This window comes from Oncorhynchus clarkii, chromosome 11 (assembly GCF_045791955.1).
Source record: "Oncorhynchus clarkii lewisi isolate Uvic-CL-2024 chromosome 11, UVic_Ocla_1.0, whole genome shotgun sequence".
Classification (NCBI taxonomy): domain Eukaryota; kingdom Metazoa; phylum Chordata; class Actinopteri; order Salmoniformes; family Salmonidae; genus Oncorhynchus; species Oncorhynchus clarkii.
In genome coordinates this window covers 18,124,340-18,141,896 of record NC_092157.1, presented here as the reverse complement: position 1 = coordinate 18,141,896, position 17,557 = coordinate 18,124,340, and the positions used below count along the sequence as shown (strand labels likewise).

At 43.6% G+C, this 17,557-nt stretch overlaps 1 protein-coding gene across 1 annotated transcript in view; it reads left to right on the top strand.

The window, feature by feature from the left end:
- LOC139420663 (polyamine-modulated factor 1-binding protein 1-like) overlaps positions 1-17,557 on the top strand; it is a 132,924-nt gene that overhangs the window by 33,516 nt on the left and 81,851 nt on the right. The window contains exons 6-7 of the mRNA XM_071170876.1: positions 8,040-8,123; positions 8,372-8,497. Of these exons, the coding sequence (XP_071026977.1) occupies positions 8,040-8,123; positions 8,372-8,497 (210 nt within the window). The remainder of the gene's footprint in view (positions 1-8,039; positions 8,124-8,371; positions 8,498-17,557) is intronic.

The window sequence follows — 17,557 nt, the reverse complement described above, 5'->3', positions numbered from 1 at the left end:
ATGATGATGAGGGATTAAAGAGCCCTCACACACGATAAGAGACAGAAAGTGAGAGAGAGAGAGAATCACAAACTGTCACTGCATAGAGCTCATCATGTTAATGATAATGAGTGGCTGAAGAGCCAGAGAATTTGTGCATGCATGGTGAGAAGCCACCTGATGGTGAACAGCTGTTGATGAATGGCAGTTAATTTTTCTCCCTCCTCTGCCCCCCCCCCCCACACTCTCTTCAGTGCCAGCTTGTCTTCGCTGGGGCTTCATTGAACGTGTGCCAGCAAACGAGACTCAGCAAATTGAATAAACGCTACTTATCCTGTAACGAAGAGCCTAATTAAATATGCAAATGAGGCTATGAATGAGGGCTCTCAAGAGGGTTTCATGTTTGATTTCCAGGCCTCTCTCTCTCTCTCTGTGTGCTACTGCTGAGTAAGATGTGGGTGGAGAGGGACAGATGTTACTGTGTGTGCTCTGGGACATTCAATATGTCTGTAGTGGTGTCTGTTTATTTGAAGTCCAAGGACTCCTCTAATAGTGCCATGGGTTTCCTTTAGTTTAGTCAGCTAGGGCGTTCCTTAGTCTCCAACCATATGAAAGACAGACAGACAGACAGTGTTCAGGCTCCAGTTAGCGGTGGCAGGACAGACGAAGATTCATGTCTGACAGGAAAACTCCTCCCATCTGTAACCACCACCCTCACAAAGTCAAACCAAAAGCTCTCTTAATTTACAACTCTGTCTCTGCGTGTGTTTGGGCTGTGTCGTGGCAGAGTGCGTTGTAGAAATGGATCGGTTTTGACTGTGTCTGGTTGTGCAGATGGATGGGTTATGCAATACGAGGGGAGTCTTCTGCTCTGCTGTGGGTAGTTTTATAGTGTCTGGAAGGGTTCATCATTAGAATCAGATGATATCATGGTTACAATCATCGTCATCAAACAGCAGTTGGGTGATTTGCACATCCCAAGGATCCAAACCTTGTATATGCACCCACTGTAATGTAGCCCAAGTGACTTTGGAAACTTTTTTTTGTTGTTGTTGCCAAAACAGTGAGAACAAAGAAAGAAAAGCCCACTCACACGGTTCTGTAAATGTTCCTTTCCGAGTGCTTCATTCCTGCACCACAATACACAACATTTTTAGGTCACAGTCTTTGGTCACCTGATCATCTTCCACTTCCAATTGGCTCATTCGACCCCTCTCCTCTCCCTGCAACTATTTCTCAGTTCTCAACCAACTTTTGTGATTAAACAGTTGCTTTGTCTTTAGTTAGAGCCAAGGCACTTTCCTACTGTTGTTAAATCTAAAGTACTTCACAGAGTTAATCCAATTTCTTAAGTGAAGTCCTCACCTTTCTCCACTTAGCATAAACATTAGCCTAGCTGAGCTAATGCACTAATGAAAGAGAGTGCCTTTAGTTTGACTGGGACGTTATAGCGCTCTATATAGCGCACTGAATGCTAATCACAGCGTCTGCATGTTTAAAGGCAGGGACTAGCGCAGGACTCCAACGCTCTGCTAACTACAGCATGTTCTAATGGGATGCTAATGCTACTTTTTTTATGCCAATGCTACATGCTAAGCGCTGAGTCAGCTGCTGTGTGCCCTTCTCTTATTAGGTAAACTGATTTAACCCAGATTAGACACACGTACTCTGAATATCAATTGCTTGACCTGGCTGTAAACTAGATTAACTTGACATGTTCCCATCCAGGTATGAAAAAAGCCACGATGCTGCATTTCTATGAACTTTCCTTTATTTCATGCTATTTATGACATTAAAACTTGTTGGGGATAGGGGGCAGTATTTTCACTTTGGATGAATTGCGTGCCCATAGTGAACTGCATCCTACTCTGTCCTATATTGCTAATATATGCATATTATTATTACTATTGGATAGAAAACACTCTGAAGTTTCTAAAACTGTTTGAATTATGTCTGTGAGTATAACAGAACTCATAGGGCAGGCAGTCTTCCAAACAGGAAGTGAACGTTATTGGATATATATGAAAATAACATCCTGAAGATTGATTCTCTACTTAGTTTGACCAGTTTATTCGACCTGGAATATATATTTTTGAAGTTTTCGTCCGAGTTCTCCTGGACCAGCGTCAGCTTTTGGGCACATGAGCTGAAAGTGCTAGCAAATGCAGCTAATTGGACACTAGTATTGGACATTATGGAACAAAACAAAGATTTATTGTGGAACTAGGACTCCTTGCACTGCATTCTGATGAAAGTTCATCAAAGGTAAGGGAATATTTATGATGTAATTTCGTATTTCTGTTGACTCCAACATGGCGGAGAAATATATTTACGTCTGAGGGCTGTCTCAGATTATCGCATGGTAGGCTTTTTTCGTAACGTTTAAAAATAATCTGACACAGAGGTTGCATTAAGAACCAGTGTATCTTTAATTATATGTAGAACATGTATCTTTAGTCAAAGTTTATGATGAGTATTTCTGTTATCTGGCGTAGCTTTCTATCACTCCTCCGGATATTTTGGAGGCATTTCTGAACATGGCGTCAATGTAAACCGAGATTTGTGGATATAAATATGCATATTATCGAACAAAACATAAATGTATTGTGTAATATGTCATATCAGTGTCATCTGATGAAGATTTTCAAAAGGTTAGTGATTCATTGTATCTCTAATCCTGCTTTTGTGACTCTATCTTTGGCTGGGAAAAATGGCTGTGTTTTTTTATTTTTTATTTGGTGGTGGTCTAACATAAATATATGTTGTGTTTTCGCTGTAAAACATTTTAAAAATCGGACATGATGGGTAGATGTACAAGATGTTTATCTTTCATTTACTGTATTGGACTTGTTAATGTGTGAAAGTTAAATATTTGTAACGACGTTCGTCTGTAGAAGGAGAAGCGGACCAAAAAGCAGCGTGGTGGTTACTCATGTTCTTTAATGGAAAATGAACGATACATGAAATAACTTATCTACAAAACAACAAACGGAACGTGAAAAACCTATACAGCCTATCCTGTGACAACAAACACAGTGACAGGAACAATCACCCACCCACACACAGTGAAACCCAGGCTACCTAAGTATGATTCTCAATCAGAGACAACTAATGACACCTGCCTCTGATTGAGAACCATACTAGGCCGAAAACATAGAAATGCCCCAAAACATAGAAAAACAAACATAGACTGCCCACCCAACTCACGCCCTGACCATACTAAATAAATACAAAACAACGGAAATAGAGGTCAGAACGTGACAGTACCCCCCCCCCCCAAAGGTGCGGACTCCGGCCGCAAAACCTTGACCTATAGGGGAGGGTCTGGGTGGGCGTCTGTCCGCGGTGGCGGCTCTGGCGCGGGACGCGGACCCCACTTCACCATTGTCTTAGTCCGCCTATTTGTCCGCCTCCGTGGCTTACTCACCATGGCCACCCCTCTCAATGACCCCACTGGACAGAGGGACTGCTTGGGACAGAGGGACAGCTCGGGACAGAGGTGAAGCAGCTGCTCGGGACAGAGGGACAACTTCTCGGGACAGAGGGGCAGCTGCTCGGGACAGAGGGGCGGCAGCAGCTTGGGACAGAGGGACAACTTCTCGGGACAGAGGGGCAGCTGCTCGGGACAGAGGGGCGGCAGCAGCTTGGGACAGAGGTGAAGCAGCTGCTCGGGACAGAGGGACAACTGCTCGGGACAGAGGGGCAGCTGCTCGGGACAGAGGGGCGGCTGCTCGGGACAGAGGGGCGGCAGCAGCTCGGGACAGAGGGGCGGCAGCAGCTCGGGACAGAGGGGCGGCAGCTGCTCAGGACAGAGGGGCGGCAGCTGCTCGGGACAGAGGGGCGGCAGCTGCTCGGGACAGAGGGGCGGCAGCTGCTCGGGACAGAGGGGCGGCAGCTGCTCGGGACAGAGGGGCAGCTGCTCGGGACAGAGGGGCGATATCAAATCTCAAATCTCAAATGCACGTTAGTTTGTAAAAACTGCCGCACTGGCATTTTCCATCCCTTACGCCAGGTTTGTCAATTTACCTGTCTAACATCCGCTCTCTTGTGCTGAGGTGGGAGGGGTGGAAATATTTGAAGTGTGTCCTTAAAAACAAGGGATATTTAAGACCGACCAAAAGCTGGTCTTACCTATAACGCAATTGGTTATGGCATGGATTTAACCTTATGTACATCACCCACGTTTTATAAAAATATCCCGAGCAGCAAAACAGTCGAGACATTCCTCTTTTTTATTTATATTGGACATTATTTTTGTCCAGCTTCTGTGAAATGTTTGGACTCATTATGTGTGATGCCCATTGCATGAAAGGTGTCAGTGACAGTAGGACATTAAGTTTAAATAACATTAAGTTATTTAAAAAGACTGCTTATTGTTTTTTTGTTCATAATTTTGTAAAAAGTTGCATCTTCGACCGTCCTCTGTTGGACCGAACTGTCAAATCGTGGGAATTCAGATCGCTGTCCGTGGCGCTGAATCTGCTTCTAAGCTATATTTTTCTGTTTGTTTACCTTTCACGTGGGAATGTCACTAGGGCTACTGGCCATATCAACCGTGATGACAGGCAATAGCTATATACACTGAGTGTACAAAACATTAAGAACACAATATTAAGTTGCACCCCCTCCTTTTTCCCTCAGAACAGCCTCAATTTGTCTGGGGCATGGACTCTACATGTTGCCCATGTTGACTCCAATGCTTCCCACAGTTGTTTGAAGTTGACTGGATGTCCTTTTGGTGGTGGACCATTCTTGACACACATGGGAAACTGTTGAGCATAAAAAACCCAGAAGCGTCTTGCCCATTCACCCTCTGAATGGGACACATACACAATCCATGCCTCAATTGTCTCAAGGCTTGAAAATCATTTAACATGTCTCCTCCCCTTCATCTACACTGATTGAAAGTGGATTTAACAAGTGACATCAATAAGGGATCATAGCTTTCTTTCACCTGGTCAGTCTGTGATGGAAAGCGTTCATAATGTTTTGTACAGTCCGTGTATATTTCAGAGCAGTAACGGTGAGTGGACCGACCCTTTTCTCTTTATATTACATCTGTTTCCAGCTCCTGTCAAAAGTTAGGATGTGCGTGTCACCCTCCATATTCTACGTTGTCATAGGCCAAATATTATATTCCCACGGGGAGCAATTATGGTGTCTGTAACTATATTTAGACATAGCCTATTCAAAACAAGTTGTTGTTACATTTGATTAGAATTATTCAGTTTATTTTTTAGGTCTTATCAATAGTGAATTTAATATTGCTTATTGACAACATTAGGCATGTCCATGGCTCAGACATAATGCATTTTACAGTATGCCTATATCAGTGTGAATGCTATGTTAACAATGCATTTACATTTTGAAGCCATGCAATTACTGTTCAAAAACGTGTTCAACATATTAAGCAAATATGAGATAGGCCTACATTTTGTTATTTTGTTTCTGTAGGCTATTTAACAAACAAGGCTATAAAGGACTAACATTTGAATTGGAGTTGATGACAACGCAATACATAAAAGACCATAAATACACAACTTGAAGCAATCACATATTTGGAGCACGTTCTGATTGGACAGTAAGGGGTCAAGCCTTGACACACCTTCAACTTGTTTGTTCATCAAAACCCAGCCAATGTGATGCACCATTCTTCTCAAGGTAAGGTCACTATTTGTCCATTGACCAAAATGCCACAAAAACATCACTTTGATTAAAAACAATTATCTAAAAAATGTCAAGGGATGTATTTTCGATCCCAGGTCAAATTGTTTGACATTCTATTAGGACAATGTAACTTTGAAATAGAAATCACCTCAAATGTTTTTCCTTTTCTTTCTCCATGGCTCTGTCCAGAAGCAGCTCCTAGCCCCTAGACACAAATGATTGGATGGATGGATGGATGGATAGATAGATAGGCTAGGTGGGATTTTTGCCATTGCTTATAGGCCTATCAGAGGGAAAGGTGGAGCTACTACCATATTTAATTGCTACTACCATATTCATATGCCATACCAATAAGGCATTTGCCTTAGAGTTGATGTCCGCGCCCCCACGGAAATCGAATTAGCATAATACAAAAATCCCCAGCAAAATCTGTCTGTTTAAACTAGAGATATCTGGAGGTTTTTTTGTTGCGTGTGCAGCGGCCCAATCCACCGCATCCGCCAATGTCGGCCTTCCGCGTCTGCGGTGGAAGGTGGCCGGGGTTACGGGGTACAGCAGTGTTTGACAGAAAACGGTTTGGCCTACAATCTAATATGCCCACTATTTGTAAAGACGAGACAAGCCTCACAAGACTCCTCTAAGGGTCTAGCTCTAATGGTAGCCTGGTACCAGTTTAAAACATTTATGGAAGTATATATGAAAGTAGTTTGGTGCCAAAAATAAGAGGTTAAATATGGGTCCATAAAAAAATCGCTCACATGTACAGTAGGACAGACACTTTAAAACAAACCTCCTTTTGACAATCTGTTTTTCCGTGTATGAACTGTTATTCGATGTGTTTCTATGGGCTAATAGCAGTAAGGCCAAATTCAATGTTTCATCAAATAGCTAAATGATCCTTGGTATGACCATCTTATAACAATTCCATATTTTAGCTTCGTAGGACCCCCACCCCCGCCGACTCTTAAGGTTTGACGTTGTGTTGACCTGGTTCCAGGGCTCCGTAGTCCGCTGCTTCTGTCTTCCGCATGACTAGTCTCCCAGTCACCCCTGTAGCCACCCTCTGAACCAAGCCTAATCGATCACCATGCCAGTCTACATTCTCCACACAGCATGACCAAGTCTCTATCTTATATTTTACTGATTTAGGTTGTAGACCCCCCCCGATATAAAATGTCAATTTCATTGGTTTCATATCTGAGGGAATATGGACAGGTGTGTGTGTGTGAGAGAATGAGGGGGGGCACAGCATGAAACATCAAAGGGGAAGCTTTTTTTGCTGATGTACAAATCACAGTCGAATGAATATATTAATGTGGAACCAATTACCTTAGGGAAGTGTTGTCTGTATGCTGGTTTTACCAACCATCTTTGGCAAAGCTGAGAACAGCGAGGGAAAGCCTAAAGCGACGGACTAAGCTGGCGGAGTTAGTTTTCCTTACATTTTCAATTTACTACATTTCCATGTTTTCTACTGGTGTGAACATTGAATTAATCCGGAAATAGAAAATACAAATAAACTTTGGTATTGTTCTACAATGAATTGGCTTCACTTGGATTCACTTTGAGTTCTGGCAGAAGGGGGCAGTGCAGTAGAATAGTGTCCTGTAGTGACATGTTGAGGTCTCTACTGTTCTAGATAAATGACTTCAACACACCTCAGCTAGACCCCTAGCTGCTCTTTAAAGCCTCTTCTAATTCAGTGTTAAAGCACTGATAATAGACTAAAACACAAACACACACACAGTATATCAGTGTTAAAGCACTGATAATAGACCCACATCCACATTGATTGGCCTTCATACGTTTACAGCTCACTTTAATTGCCTTAAAAAAGACCATTAGTCAGCTGTGTGTGTGTGTGTGTGTGTGTGTGTGTGTGTGTGTCCATCGACAGAAAGCCCTATTGATTTATCAGCTTCAGGATTTGTCTTGTCCCTCCGTACATAAAAAGTCTGCATGTGCTTTTCAGAAAGGGAAATGGCCCCCATCGACTCCCTTAACTTGAGCCCAAACGCTAAAGATTTTTGGATAAGCTGGCTCATTACTTAAGCTGAAATCAATAGGCAGGATCATGGTGGGAGCATGCTCTAGTGAATGAACAGAGCAGGGAGGGATATAGCCCTGTTCTGGCTGGGGAGATGGGGTGTGATGGGCTCCACTCATCCCTGTCCTGTCTCGGTTGGGTCTGGTCGATGTCTGGGGGTAGTGGAGTGAGGATGGCTGGAGGCGTCATACAGTGGTCTCTCTTTCTCTATCTCTCTCTATTTCTCTTTCTCTCTGCATTTTACCTATGCTAACATGCACTATCTCTGCCAAAAATACCTTAATACTTAATTTAGCAGGTCTCTGTTTTAATTGTTCCTATGTGTTTATTTTTGTGTCTGTTCCAGGTGGAGAGTGTCAGGGAGGAGGAAGAGAGACAGAGGAGGGATATTCTGACTCTCAGACAGAGAGAGAAGACTCTTCTATCAGAGGTAGGTAGAGATAGGGCTGGTGTTGGGGATAGGGTAGTTTGAATATCTGTCTCTTTCTTGTGTGTGTGTGTGTGTGTGTGTGTGTGTGTGTGTGTGTGTGTGTGTGTGTGTGTGTGTGTGTGTGTGTGTGTGTGTGTGTGTGTGTGTGTGTGTGTGTGTGTGTGTGTGTGTGTGTGTGTGTGTGTGTGTGTGTGTGTGTGTGTGTGTGTGTGTGTGTGTGTGTGTGTGTGTGTGTGTGTGTGTGTTAGTTGCAGACCCAGGAGAGGAGGCTGTGTGAGACCCAGAGAGAGAGCAGAATGAGGGTAGAGGACACGGCTCACCTACAGTCTCAGCTGGATCAAGTCCAGAGCTCACACACGCAAACTATGCGCCAGGTACATACACACACACACTTCCATGTGCACACAATAGATACAGCTCACACAGGCTTAGCATACACACAATGAGTCCACACACACACTACTCCAGATGTAATGGAGAACTTGTTTGTTTGTCAACATGTGTATTGTCACCCTCCAAACCACACTCCAGCTCCCCACCCCTCCCTCCCTCCTCTCCTCTGTTAAGGTGTCCCTTTGTTCTCCCACTCATAAATATGGAAGATGCCTGATGAGATTCACGGACAAGAAAAGAATCAAAATCTATTGTTGCGTGTCCTTTCCCCGTGTAAAGTTTGCTTTAAATGTCACACATTAGCATGTGAACTTTTAAATGAGCTTGTTTGCTCACTGACGCGGGCCATGTAAATAGCCATATTGAATATAGTACAGGGAGGCGTTGGAGAGGGGGACAGATTTGGCCGTCGCACCGTCAATTAGGCCTCGCCAGGGGAATCTAGCGCCAAACAGCCCCATCGACTGACCGTGTCTCACTTACACACACACACACACACACACACACACACCAGACCTAAATAGAGTCTCTCTGAATCCTCCCTGATGGCTTGTGTTTTTGGGGGGAGTTTGATTGACAAGCATCACTCCCAATATGAATCTGCTAATGTATTATTCACATCTTACCTCCCCTTGGAGGAATGTGTGTGTGTGTGTGTGTGTGTGTGCTTGTTCGTTCGTTCGTCACAAAGCCATCACTCAGAAACAGGCTCAGGAAACAAAAGCATCATGATTATTTCTCGTCACATTGCATTAGATTATGTCTTGTGAAGACGTTACCATTTAGTTATGCAACAAGGATATCCTCTGTTAGAACATATGTGTCAAGTTTTAATGTCACAAGCACAGTGCCTGGACACAGCCCTTAGTCGTGGTATATTGGCCATATACCACAAAACCCTGAGGTGCCTTATTGCTATTATAAACTGGTTACCAACGTAATTAGAGCAGTAAAAATAAATGTTTTGTCAGCCAATCACCATTCAGGGCTCTAACCACCCAGTTTATGATACCATATTTACAATCAGCAGGGAAACTGGAGTGATAGAGGTAGAAAAGTATAGGGGTCACTAGGCATCATGATGATAAACAGAGTAGCAGCATATGATGATTGTACAGTCGGAAGTCGGAAGTTTACATACACTTATGTTGGAGTCATTAAAACTTTTTTTCAACCACTCCGCAAATTTCTTGTTAACAAACTATAGTTTTGGCAAGTCGGTTAGGACGTCGGTTTTTCCAACTATTGTTTACAGACAGGTTATTTCACTTAAAGTTCACTGTATCACAATTCCAGTGGGTCAGAAGTTGACATACACTAAGTTGACTGTGCCTTTAAACAGCTTGGAAAATTCCAGAAAATGACGTCATGGCTTTAGAAGCTTCTGATAGGCTAACTGACATAATTTTAGTCAATTGGAGGTGTACCTGTGGATGTATTTCAAGGCCTACCTTCAAACTCAGTGCCTCTTTGCTTGACATCATGGGAAAATCAAAAGAAATCAGCCAAGACCTCAATTTTTTTTGTAGACCTCCACAAGTCTATTTCATCCTTGGGTGCAATTTACAAACGCCTGAAGGTACCACGTTCATCTGTACAAACAATAGCACGCAAGTATAAACACCATGAGACCACGCAGCCTTCATACCACTCAGGAAGGAGACGCGTTCTGTCTCCTAGAGATGAACGTGCTTTGGTGTGAAAAGTGCAAATCATTCCCAGAATAACGGCAAAGGACCTTGTGAAGATGCTGGTGGAAACAGGTACAAAGTATCTATATCCACAGTAAAACGAGTCCTATATCTACATAACCTGAAAGGCCACTCAGCAAGGAAGAAGCCACTGCTCCAAAACCGCCATAAAAAGCCAGACTACGGTTTACAACTGCACATGGGGACAAAGATCGTACTTTTTGGAGAAATGTCTTATGGTCTGATGAAACAAAAATAGAACTGTTTGGCCATAATGACCATCGTTATGTTTGGAGGATAAAGGGGGTGGCTTGCAAGCCAAAGAACACCATCCCAACCGTGAAGTACAGGGGTGGCAGCATCATGTTGTGGGGGTGCTTTGCTGCAGGAGGGACTGGTGCACTTCACAAAATAGATTGCGTCATGAGGGAGGAAAACATCTCAAGACATCATTCAGGAAGTTAAAGCTTGGTCGTAAATGTGTCTTCCAAATGTACAATGACCCCAAGCATACTTCCAAAGTTGTGGCAAAATGGCTTAAGGACAACAAAGTCAAGGTATTGAAGTGGCCATCACAAAGCCCTGACCTCAATCCTATAGAAAATTTGCGGGCAGAATTGAAAAAGCGTGTAAAGAGCGAGGAGGCCTACAAACCTGACTCAGTTTCACCAGCTCTGTCAGGAGGAAGGGGCCAAAATTCACCCAACTTATTGTGGGAATCTTGTGGAAGGCTACCCAAAATGTTTAACCCAATTTAAAGGCAATGCTACCAAATACCATTCGAGTGTATGTAAACTTCTGACCCACTGGGAATGTGATGAAAGAAATAAAAGCTGAAATAAATAATTCTCTGTACTGTTATTCTGACATTTTACATTCTTAAAATAAAGTGGTGATCCTAACTGACCTAAGACAGGGAATGTTTACTAGGATTAAATGTCAGGAATTGTGAAAAAATGTGTTTATATGTATTTTTCTACTTCCGACTTCAACTGTATTTGAGTGGGTTTGTGTGTGTAGGTAGAGTCAGTATAAATATACAGTACCAGTCAAAAGTTTGGACATACCCACTTTCAAGGGTTTTTATTTATCTTTACTATTTTCTACATTGTAGAATAATAGTGAAGACATCAAAACTATAAAATAACACACATGTAGTAACCAAAAAAGTGTTAAACAAATCCAATTATATTTTATATTTGAGATTCTTCAAAGTTGCCACCTTTTGGCCTTGATGACAGCTTTGCACACTCTTGGCATTCTCTCAACCAGCTTCACCTGGAATACTTTTCCCAACAGTCTTGAAGGAGTTCCCACATATGCTGAAATGTTCTGCATTGACTGACCGTCATGTCTTAAAGTAATGATGGACTGTCATTTCTCTTTGCTTATTTGAGCTGTTCTTGCCATAGCCCTATTTGGTAAAATACCATACTATATTCTGTATACCACCCCAACCTTGTTAAGAAGGAAAGAAATTCCACAAATTAACTTTTAACAAGGTACACCTATTAATTGAAATACATTCCAGGTGGCTACCTCATGAAGCTGGTTGAGAGAATGCCAACAGTGCGAAAACCTGTCAAGGCAAAGGGTGGCTACTTTGAAGAATCTCAAATATAAAATATATTTGTTTAACACTTTTTTGGTTACTACATGATTCCATATGTGTTATTTAATTGTTTTTATGTCTTCAATATTATTCTACAATGTAGAAAATTGTAAAAATAAAGAGAAACCCTGTAATGAGTAGGTGTGTCCAAACTTTTGACTGGTACTGTATGTGCATGTTATGTGTGTGAGCCGATGATGGAGAGAATTTTTTGTGTGTGTCTGTGTGAGTGTTTAGGGCCCTGTGAATGTGCATACAGTCAGTGCAAAAATATAAATAAATTACAAGCGTCAACTCTGATAGTCTGTGTAGCCATTTTGTTATCTATTTAGTCGTCTTATGGCTTGGGAATATAAACTGTTCAGGACCCTGTATCTATGGCCGTGCGGTAGCAGAGAGAACCGTCTATGGCTTCGGTGACTGGAGTCTTTTTAATGATTTTCCTGGCCTTCCTTTCACACCACCTGATATAGAGGTCCTGGATGGCAGGGAGCTCGGCCCCAGTGAGGATATGAATAGATGCAGGGAGGGCAGAGTGTACATGTTTGTATTGCAACCTATTCAGTATCTCCGTAGCATCAAGAAACACAGCTGGATATTAGTCAGACGTATTATATAGCTCCTGTCTCTAGGTAGTATTGGGGAGATGAGAGTTGATGTCATTGCATTGCCTATTCACTCCGTGTATAACAAGGATTTAATGTCTGCCTGCCTCCGTGTCAATGAGTAGCTGTAATTTGGGTCCTCGGCTGTGTGTGCCTACGAGTTCAATATAAACTACCACAACATGTAAACATTTGTTTTGAACAGTGAACATGTAAACCCCTCCAGAACCTCTAGGCACACAACCAGCCAGTCAGGTCCAGTGTTCTGTGATAAGCAGCGGTTCTGATCAGACGCTACAGAGCCATAATCATGTTTGTGCCACTGAATTCTTTAACCTTTCCGTGACCCTTCAGGATGCCAGCGGGCCAATCACAAAGCATAATTGAATCACTGCGGCAGCTCCCTGACTGATGAGAAAATTAAATTGAAGGTGAAATATGAATAGGACAGAGAGAGAGGGAGTGAGACAGGGATCCTAGGCAATCCTACCTTTTTACTCTCTCACACACACATGCGAATGTGAACGCACATACAAAGTAATCATACCTTTTCAAATCTCACCTGAGAAAGAGTGAGGGACTGTAGAGGAGAGAGAGACTTATAGAGAGAGAGGGGGGGAGAGATGTAAACAGCCTCCTGTTCTCCTCATTACCCCTGAGGTCCTCTGTGAGGATATTCCTGTAAAATAATCTCATTTTCTTTTTTAAGCCGGTTAGTGTTTACCTCCAAGATGAATATTTCTGTGTGTTGTTAATATCAGACTGTAATTCTGACAAATGCTAAGGTTGAACAACTGTTCCTCCCTGGCTTCACAGACAGACCGTAAGATAGATGAGTTAGTTTGATGAAGCTGACTGATGGCTGTGTACGTATACAGTGCATTGCAAAAGTATTCGGCCCCCTTGAACTTTGCGACCTTTTGCCACATTTCAGGCTTCAAACATAAAGATATAAAACTGTATTTTTTTGTGAGGAATCAACAACAAGTGGGACACAATCATGAAGTGGAACGACATTTATTGGATATTTCAAAGTTTTTTAACAATTCAAAAACTGAAAAATTGGGCGTGCAAAATTATTCAGCCCATTTACTTTCAGTGCAGCAAACTCTCTCCATAAGTTCAGTGAGGATCTCTGAATGATCCAATGTTGACCTAAATGGCTAATGATGATAAATACAATCCACCTGTGTGTAATCAAGTCTCCGTATAAATGCACCTGCACTGTGATAGTCTCAGAGGTCCGTTAAAAGCGCAGAGAGCATCATGAAGAACAAGGAACACACCAGGCAGGTCCGAGATACTGTTGTGAAGAAGTTTAAAGCCGGATTTGGATACAAAAAGATTTCCCAAGCTTTAAACATCCCAAGGAGCACTGTGCAAGCGATAATATTGAAATGGAAGGAGTATCAGACCACTGCAGATCTACCAAGACCTGGCCGTCCCTCTAAACTTTCAGCTCATACAAGGAGAAGACTGATCAGAGATGCAGCCAAGAGGCCCATGATCACTCTAGATGAACTGCAGAGATCTACAGCTGAGGTGGGACAACAATAGGACAACAATCAGTCGTATATTGCACAAATCTGGCCTTTATGGAAGAGTGGCAAGAAGAAAGCCATTTCTTAAAGATATCCATAAAAAGTGTCGTTTAAAGTTTGCCACAAGCCACCTGGGAGACACACCAAACATGTGGAAGAAGGTGCTCTGGTCAGATGAAAGCAAAATTGAACTTTTTGGCAACAATGCAAGACGTTATGTTTGGCGTAAAAGCAACACAGCTCATCACCCTGAACACACCATCCCCACTGTCAAACATGGTGGTGGCAGCATCATGGTTTGGCCCTGCTTTTCTTCAGCAGGGACAGGGAAGATGGTTCAAATTGATGGGAAGATGGATGGAGCCAAATACAGGACCATTCTGGAAGAAAACCTGATGGAGTCTGCAAAAGACCTGAGACTGGGACGGAGATTTGTCTTCCAACAAGACAATGATCCAAAACATAAAGCAAAATCTACAATGGAATGGTTCAAAAATAAACATATCCAGGTGTTAGAATGGCCAAGTCAAAGTCCAGACCTGAATCCAATCGAGAATCTGTGGAAAGAACTGAAAACTGCTGTTCACAAATGCTCTCTATCCAACCTCACTGAGCTCGAGCTGTTTTGCAAGGAGGAATGGGAAAAAAATTTTGTCTCTCGATGTGCAAAACTGATAGAGACATACCCCAAGCGACTTACAGCTGTAATCGCAGCAAAAGGTGGCGCTACAAAGTATTAACTTAAGGGGGCTGAATAATTTTGCACGCCCAATTTTTCAGTTTTTGATTTGTTAAAAAAGTTTGAAATATCCAATAAATGTCGTTCCACTTCATGATTGTGTCCCACTTGTTGTTGATTCTTCACAAAAAAATACAGTTTTATATCTTTATGTTTGAAGCCTGAAATGTGGCAAAAGGTCGCAAAGTTCAAGGGGGCCAAATACTTTCGCAATGCACTGTATGCGTGTGTGTGACAGTGTGATCCTCTGATTGATAAGGTGTCTGTGTTAGGTGTAGATTGCTGTAGTTGATTGGTTGTGAGGGAAACACTCATTTATAATAAACACAAGATGACATATTAAATTGTATATTGTCTGACGCTGGACGTAAAACTGACAGACAATGATGTAGAATATGAATAAAAAATCTATAAATTGCTACATTACAAAATACTTAAAGACTTCTGATAGGAACATAGAAGCCAGGCAGTGTAACTAATCACCACATTATAATGTGATTGTGATTGAATGAATAATAGACAACATTAACTGTTGTTGTTTAACCATTCAAATACAGTTTGCTTCGACTATTCACTGAGCTAGAGATACAGAGAGATGGACAGAGAGAGAGAGATTAAAATATCTGAATTGGTTTTAATCCAGTACGGAAATATGCATCAGTGTTCTATGAGGTTGCAGTGTATTGAAGCACTGTGTGAGTTTGTCTTTAGTTTCTGTCTGCGTGTGTTTTTCATTTAGATTGATCTTCATGACCATTAACAATGACAATGTCCCTCATACGATAACAATAATATACAGTTCTGTGTGTGTGTGTGTGTGTGTGTGTTAAATGAGAGCTGTGTGTGTATTAACTGAGAGCTGTGTGTTAAATGAGAGCTTTGTGTGCGTGCCTGGTGGCAACCTTGCAGTGAGACAGATGAATGGTAGATTGCTGTAGGTGTTGAGGTGTGACTGAGGCAGTAGCAAACACTGTAGTACTGACAGGGGACATCAGGTGGTGCTGTGGCAGCCTATACCACTCACTCACTCACTCACTCACTCACTCACTCACTCACTCACTCACTCACTTACACACACACACACACACACACACACACACACACACACACACACACACACACACTGACGAATGGCAGCAATTAGAGGAGGAAACCATGCTTGTGAGGACAGGAGAGCGCTGAGGGGCTGTAAGGGTGTGTGTGTGTCGGTGTGGTGTGTTTGGGTCTTTTCTCTTCCTTACTCTCCACTCATCCATCTAAATATCAACACACAGCTAATACCATTGGACTACACAGCATAGGACAGAGAGGGGCGGGTGGATGGTGAGGGTGAGGGGTAGTAGGTTTAATGGTGAGGTGGTAGAGGGCTGAGAGGTAGGGGAAGGGGTGAGGGTGAGGGGTAGTAGGTTTAATGGTGAGGTGGTAGAGGGCTGAGAGGTAGGGGAAGAGGTGAGGGGTAGTAGGTTTAATGGTGAGGTGGTAGAGGGCTGAGAGGTAGGGGAAGGGGTGAGGGTTAGTAGGTTTAATGGTGAGGTGGTAGAGGGCTGAGAGGTAGGGGAAGGGGTGAGGGGTAGTAGGTTTAATGATGAGGTGGTAGAGGGCTGAGAGGTAGGGGAAGGGGTGAGACCGAGGGGTAGTAGGTTTAATGGTGAGGTGGTAGAGGGCTGAGAGTTAGGGGAAGGGGTGAGACTGAGGGGTAGTAGGTTTAATGGTGAGGTGGTAGAGGGCTGAGAGGTAGGGGAAGGGGTGAGGGGTGGTAGGTTTAATGGTGAGGTGGTAGAGAGGTAGGGGAAGGGGTGCGGGTGAGGGGTAGTAGGTTTAATTGTGAGGTGGTAGAGGGTTGAGAGGTAGGGAAGGGGTGAGACCGAGGGGTAGTAGGTTTAATGGTGAGGTGGTAGAGGGCTGAGAGGTGGGGGAAGGGGTGACACCGAAGGGTAGTAGGTTTAATGGTGAGGTGGTAGAGGGCTGAGAGGAAGGGGTGAGGGTGAGGGTAGTAGGTTTAATGGTGAGGTGGTAGAGGGTTGAGAGGTAGGGGAAGGGGTGAGACCGAGGGGTAGTAGGTTTAATGGTGAGGTGGTAGAGGGCTGAGAGGTGGGGGAAGGGGTGACACCGAGGGGTAGTAGGTTTAATGGTGAGGTGGTAGAGGGCTGAGAGGAAGGGGTGAGGGTGAGGGTAGTAGGTTTAATGGTGAGGTGGTAGAGGGCTGAGAGGTAGGGGAAGGGGTGAGGGGTGGTAGGTTTAATAGTGAGGTGGTAGAGAGGTAGGGGAAGGGGTGAGGGTGAGGGGTAGTAGGTTTAATGGTGAGGTGGTAGAGGGCTGAGAGGTAGGGGAAGGGGTGAGGGTGAGGGGTAGTAGGTTTAATGGTGAGGTGGTAGAGGGCTGAGAGGTAGGGGAAGGGGTGAGGGGTGGTAGGTTTAATGGTGAGGTGGTAGAGAGGTAGGGGAAGGGGTGAGGGTGAGGGGTAGTAGGTTTAATGGTGAGGTGGTAGAGGGCTGAGAGGTAGGGGAAGGGGTGAGGGTGAGGGGTAGTAGGTTTAATGGTGAGGTGGTAGAGGGCTGAGGGGAAGGGTGAGGGTGAGGGGTAGTAGGTTTAATGGTGAGGTGGTAGAGGGCTGAGAGGTAGGGGAAGGGGTGAGGGGTGGTAGGTTTAATAGTGAGGTGGTAGAGAGGTAGGGGAAGGGGTGAGGGTGAGGGGTAGTAGGTTTAATGGTGAGGTGGTAGAGGGCTGAGAGGTAGGGGAAGGGGTGAGGGTGAGGGGTAGTAGGTTTAATGGTGAGGTGGTAGAGGGCTGAGTGGTAGGGGATGGGGTGAGACCGAGGGGGAGATGGGTGTTTCTCTTAAGAGACATGTCTTC